The sequence below is a fragment of the Populus euphratica genome, unplaced genomic scaffold, assembly GCF_000495115.2.
Source record: "Populus euphratica unplaced genomic scaffold, PopEup_1.0 scaffold268.1, whole genome shotgun sequence".
In the NCBI taxonomy this organism is placed as follows: domain Eukaryota; kingdom Viridiplantae; phylum Streptophyta; class Magnoliopsida; order Malpighiales; family Salicaceae; genus Populus; species Populus euphratica.
The window spans coordinates 187,182-193,181 of NW_011500025.1; the positions used below are offsets into that span (position 1 = coordinate 187,182).

A 6,000-nucleotide genomic window follows, 5' to 3' on the forward strand; every position below is an offset into this window, starting at 1 on the left:
TTCCTTAAATTTTAAATATTTTTTATAAAAAAATTATTATATTTTTAAATATTTTTAATGTGTTGATTTTAAAATAATTTTTTTAAAAATAAAAAATATGATTTTAATAAATTTTTAAATAAAAAATATTTTAAATTCCAATAGGTATTATATTTTTTTTTAAAAAAAAAAACAGCTATCAGCACACGGGCATTTAAAAAAAAAAAAAAAACAGCTATCAGCACACGGGCAGAAGAGGAGGGCGGGTGTCCAGTTGAGAAAGCAATCCTTTAATATGCGCACCACCAGATATTGAGAGATGGGAACAGGTTAGTGACGTGGATAGTCTCAAATTCAAGAAAAGAGAGCCTTAGAAAAGGATAGATGGATTTTCGTCTGTATGGCCAGAGACAGACAGAGAGGTTCTTTAGTTTAAGGACAATGGCTTCTTATTGATCAGTCCAAGTCTATCCTTAGAGAGCTCCCGAAATGACATTCTCTGTCTTCCCCAACCGATCCCACTTTCTCTCCTTCAACTCTGAATCCCCTCCTACTCTCAAGAAACCAGTTTTCGCGCGAACAACCTCCAGCGCTCAAAGCCCCTCTTCCGTCGGCTCTCTCCTTGTCAATGATTACAAACCCTTCCCAGGTCTCTCTCTCTCTCTCTCACACACACACACAGAGTACAGCTCTATTTCTTCTTGGCACTTGCTTTTGTGGTTTCTTCCGTTTTTTGGTGGCTGTGTTTCTTGTGACTTACGCTATGACGCCTACTAAAGGATTAACAGACTCTGACTTTGTCATTTAGAATTCAGCAAACAATTTAATATCCAACCCACTACTTTGGGCTGCCAGTATGCACTATGATCATCTGGTTGATAGCTTTATAGCTTGAAATGATTCATCAATGGCTGTCTTTTGGGTTTCCGAACCTAGGAGGTAGGGGATTTGAAATAGAAGAAAAGGAGTGAAAAAACATATTATACATATGCATCGTCATTTTCATTCATCTCTACCATGTTCTTGGACAAAGAGACTCATTTGCGCTCATTCGCTGCCTTGACTCAGGTTCTTGTGGTCCCTTCCTCTTGTTCTTTTGAAGTGGTTGGTTTCAGATTACATGTAATTATCACATTCTTTGTTTGCATATATATACTCACGGGCAAGAATCTCATTGATCCTTTTAGCATGATTAGACTACATTTGAAGTTACAACACTTGCACGAACTTTTGTTCGTTTTACCTTGTCTGGATGCTTGAACTTCTGCTACAATTGCAAAATCCTGTGCAGGGAAGCCAGAGGCCGATGTTGTTGTTATTGGGAGTGGTATTGGTGGGCTTTGTTGTGCAGGACTTCTAGCTAGATACGAGCAGGATGTTCTTGTATTGGAAAGTCATGATCGCCCTGGGGGTGCTGCTCATTCTTTTGAGATAAAAGGCTATAAGTTTGATTCTGGTCCATCATTGTTTTCTGGTTTTCAATCAAGAGGTCCTCAGGCAAATCCCCTTGCACAGGTATTTCTTCTTTCCATTTTTCTTTGTTGTTATTTACGTTTTCCTGTTGCTAGTAAATTGATCATGCTGCTGCTTCATGATAAATACTGTTGCCGGATTCCAAGCACTATGTTCACATAAAATCATAGAGTTGACAAGGAGAAATATGCATGAACTTTGAGTCATATTAATTACTAGATATGATCTGATTTTATCAAATGATTCGGTCACTTTTTTTTGAAGTAGTTAATGATTTGTTATAATCCTGACTTTTGGAATTTTCCTCTAGGCAAGAATTGATTACTGCTTACTCTAGCTTGTAGAGTCCAAGCAAATTGTTTGTTTACTAGTTCTATTATTTAATTCGTTACTGACTTCAGGTGTCAAGCCGCTTTCTCTGATGTTCTTACTGATAAAGATCGTTTTTCTTGAATGGTGCTCTGACCTTTTTATCTTCTTGAAAAACAATAATAATCATCTTTGTTTAATGCATATCTTCATATGATTTTCAGGTTCTGGATGCTCTGGGTGAATCAATTCCATGTGTGAATTATGACTCTTGGATGGTTTACGTACCTGAAGGTGAATTCCTGTCACGCATCGGCCCCACAGAATTTTACAAGGTAGGTTTTGATCATTACCATGTTAAGATTGCAGTCCCATTTCAGGTATCTCATGTGTCCTGTTTCTTTATGAGTTGCATCTTTGATCTGTTTTGTGCATGCAACGAGTGCAACTTGTTTAAAATATGCACACTGTCGATTCAATGTAAGAACAGGAGAGAGGTGGGGGAATATAAATTATGTGGAACAACTAATCCATCCAGAAACAAATGGAACCTGACATCACTCAGCAGCATCTTTAATCAATTACAGATGATAGCTGCAGTTTTGGTGCGTTTGACATTGTATCAGATCAGGATGACATGGGTATTGATTAAATTTGCATGGGACTTTGATTCTGCATATTTGGTTGACTGAACTCAATAATCACCATTCTTTTCTTTATGTTGCACTGAAGGCTTTGATGATTGCACATTGACGGCTAGTGTTTCTGACATGGTATTGTCCAGCATGACCTCAAAATAAATGAATAAACAATAGAAAAACCTTAGCAAACATGTAGATATTGGTGTTAGAACAAGGATGGTGAGAGTTGGTTTTTCGTTATGCTATAAGTTGAACATTCGACCATGCAATAAATGGCCATGACAAAGGATGTTAGTTATATGTAAATGTTATGGATGATCCCACCTTTTTTATGTTCTTCGAATGACCTTTTCCTAGTAAGTCATATACCATAAAGCATTCCCCTTGGGTAGCTGTTTTTGGTTGCTGAATCTGTCTTGTATCATTCCAAGTGACCTTTTTAAGTGTTTTAGGAAACTAAATTAAGTAGGGATGTACAGTTGCAGTCGAAGCTTTTCTTCAAGAAAAAGACAAAAACAAATTACATAAATCCCGATTGATGCTTTGATGCCTTGATGCCATTGCTGAAATGTGAAGAAACTATTCCTGGCTTGCCATATACACTCGTCAAGTGATTGAATTGTTGCGTTCATGAAACCAATTGTTGTGAAGATGGACATAAAAATATAAAGAACAGCAATTAATCTGACTAGCAACTCATCATCCATGTATATTTGCATTCTGATTGGCATTCCTCAAGTTCTGTGCTCTTCTCACATCTCATATTTCTATGATGATTTCACTTTGGGTAAGCACCAAGTACTCTCTATTCATTCGAATAAGTTTTTGCTCAATTGGACTCTTTTACCTTTTCCTCCAGGACCTTGAGAAGTATGCAGGTCCCAATGCAGTGCAAGAGTGGAAAAAGCTTCTTGTGAGTTGTGCCAGTTTTCCTCCCCTTAATGAATACATGTTCCATTACTAAGATTTATGTTGCTGAGATTTCATACTATATAGTATGTATGTATACCAGTAGTTTTTGCTCACAAGAATTAACCATCAAGCTGAATGCATTCTTTGAGGATATCAGTCATCTGAGTTTGCATGGTTCTTAACTTATCTTGAAAATGTAATGTAAAAGATCAGAAAGGAAGAAAGAAATACATTTGTAACACTATTTTCCCGAAGTTTCCAAACTTCAAAACCATTTTTTTGTGCCGTTGTGTAGTTTGGGACCTGTGACTCTCGGGAGCAAGTTTCTTCCTTCAGAGCAGCTACTTCATGCATTGCTCAAAGCGGGTTTTTTTAATGTAGTTTTTCTCCAAGGATTTTGCTCTCTGGAAACATATATCTGGTACATGATATTTTTGTCTGATCACTGCATGCAAAACCAGTTATTCAGAGATGAGCTAATGGGGTTGCTATATTTTTTTGCTTATAAACATTTCACAAGTAAATAGTATGGTTCCATATCAACTGCTTCACAACCATCTAGCCACCTGTTGTTGATCAATATCTTTAAATGCTAAATGCAATTCTATCGCAGGATGCGATACTTCCACTTTCTTCTGCTGCAATGGCTCTTCCTCCTTTATCTATTCGAGGTGATTTTGGTGTTCTTTCCACCGCTGCAGCTAGATATGCACCCTCTCTATTGAAATCCTTTCTGCAGATGGGACCTCAGGGAGCTTTAGGTGCTACAAAGCTTCTTAGGCCTTTCTCAGAAATCATTGACTCATTGGAGCTGAAAGACCCTTTTATAAGAAACTGGGTGGACCTTCTGGCATTCCTTCTTGCAGGGGTGAAATCTAATGGTATACTCTCAGCAGAGATGGTAACTATTTCATGATTTAATTTCTGATATTTTCCACAGAAATTCTTTGAGACTTCTTCTAGATGGGATGCAGAAAAAACCATGTTCTTAAACCATGGTATACTCTCAGCAGAGATGGTAACTAATCATTTACTTCATGATTTCCTGTGGGAGATTGTACCATTTGTTTGAACATGTACATGTCATTAATAGCTCTAACTTGAAGCAAAAACGCTAGTGGCGTCGAGCATGTGCACTACCTTCATAGAGAAGTTCTCCTTTGATCTTTCCTATGCAAAAGACTGTTTTCCCATTGATTTTCAATTTAGTGTGGTAGAACAGTTATTTGGGGAGCAGCTGCGCATGCTTGGGTGACATGATACAAATTCTTGTGTCGCAACTGCACATACAAAGTTACATGATCTTGATGTGTTGATTTTCTGGATGAATTCAGCAATTATGCAAGATGTCTTTTAAGAGTCTAGGACCATTAACAGCTCAACTGCTTATTTGGAAATTAAAAATGGTCATCTCCCTCATTTCTTTTTATTACATCTTAATAAATTCATGATAGATTTGCTCTTTTTATAATTAATAACATGTTCATTTTCCTTCTCCAATTTTTCAAGGCTTGTTTCTGTAGAAAAAAGTTATGATATACTCTTCTTTTTCCAATCCGATATGATGATAACTTGCCTTTTTTTCCTCTTTGTTTCAGATTTACATGTTTGCAGAATGGTATAAGCCAGGCTGCAGTCTTGAGTACCCTCTTCATGGAACTGGGGCCTTAGTTGATGCCCTTGTCAGAGGACTGGAAAAGTTTGGTGGACGGCTTTCTCTAAGAAGTCATGTAGAAGAGATTGTTGTCGAAAACAATAGAGCCACTGGAGTCAAGCTAAGAAGCGGTCAAGTGAGTAGATTGAACTGTTACGTGAATTGATTGCTAAACAAGAACCTATCGTATCAACACCTCTATACTTGTATCCTGCAGTTTATACGTGCTAAAAAGGCTGTAATCAGCAATGCATCTATGTGGGACACTTCAAATCTGGTGCCCAAGGAAGTTCTTCCAAAGTCTTATCTGGACAGGATCAACACAACACCTCAGTGTGAATCATTCATGCATCTCCATTTGGGTTTTGATGCAGAGGTGAGGATATAAATTTTGTATTATTCAAATTCTATTTTTATTCTTATTTCCTTTCTTTTCTAGTTTACAGCTTTAAGCCGCAATACTGATATCGTCATCTTTCATCTTTCATTTTCAAATTGCTTTACTGATCAGTGTATAAAAAAAGACTTGGGGATTCATCACATCGTTGTTAATGATTGGAGTGGAGGAGTCGATGCAGATCAAAATGTTGTCTTGATATCTGTTCCTAGCGTGCTTAGTCCAGATTTAGCACCCCCTGGAAAACATCTATTACACGCTTACACACCAGGAACTGAGCCTTTTGAATTGTGGGAAGGACTCGATCGTAGAAGTGCCAAGTACAAACAACTCAAAGCTGAGCGGTCAGAGGTATGCCTGCAGTAACTGACTTATCCCATCATTGACTGCTTATGCTGCCTTTTCATGATGATCTCATTAGAGGTTCGTTGAAGCTGAACAGCACCTGTAGCCATTAATTTGGTTGGAGTCATTCATTTAGTTGATTAATAGTTACATATTTTCACTTTATCATGTTTGGTTTCACTGATTGATTCATCACTAGACTTCTTCAAAAAACAAAACTTGAGCCAAGCTATTGTTAGAGATCAATGAAAAATGAAGTTACTCCCGCTGCTGATGATCTTATATTCCTG

General features: G+C 37.4%; 1 protein-coding gene across 5 annotated transcripts in view; it reads left to right on the forward strand.

Annotated features, from left to right (window-relative positions):
* The first annotated feature begins 304 nt into the window (after window positions 1-304).
* The window catches only part of LOC105142114 (FAD/NAD(P)-binding oxidoreductase family protein), a 7,196-nt gene continuing 1,500 nt past the window's right edge, over window positions 305-6,000 (forward strand). For 4 of the 5 annotated variants that reach the window (XR_845509.1, XR_845510.1, XM_011049589.1 and 1 more), the window contains exons 1-8: window positions 305-628; window positions 1,271-1,494; window positions 1,986-2,096; window positions 3,262-3,315; window positions 3,928-4,215; window positions 4,913-5,104; window positions 5,186-5,344; window positions 5,456-5,716. Coding sequence is in view for 3 of the 5 variants with exons in the window: in XM_011049589.1 (XP_011047891.1) it covers window positions 469-628; window positions 1,271-1,494; window positions 1,986-2,096; window positions 3,262-3,315; window positions 3,928-4,215; window positions 4,913-5,104; window positions 5,186-5,344; window positions 5,456-5,716 (1,449 nt within the window). In the remaining 2 variants the exon portion in view is untranslated. The remainder of the gene's footprint in view (window positions 629-1,270; window positions 1,495-1,985; window positions 2,097-3,261; window positions 3,316-3,927; window positions 4,216-4,912; window positions 5,105-5,185; window positions 5,345-5,455; window positions 5,717-6,000) is intronic. The other variant, XM_011049590.1, reaches the window with a different exon arrangement.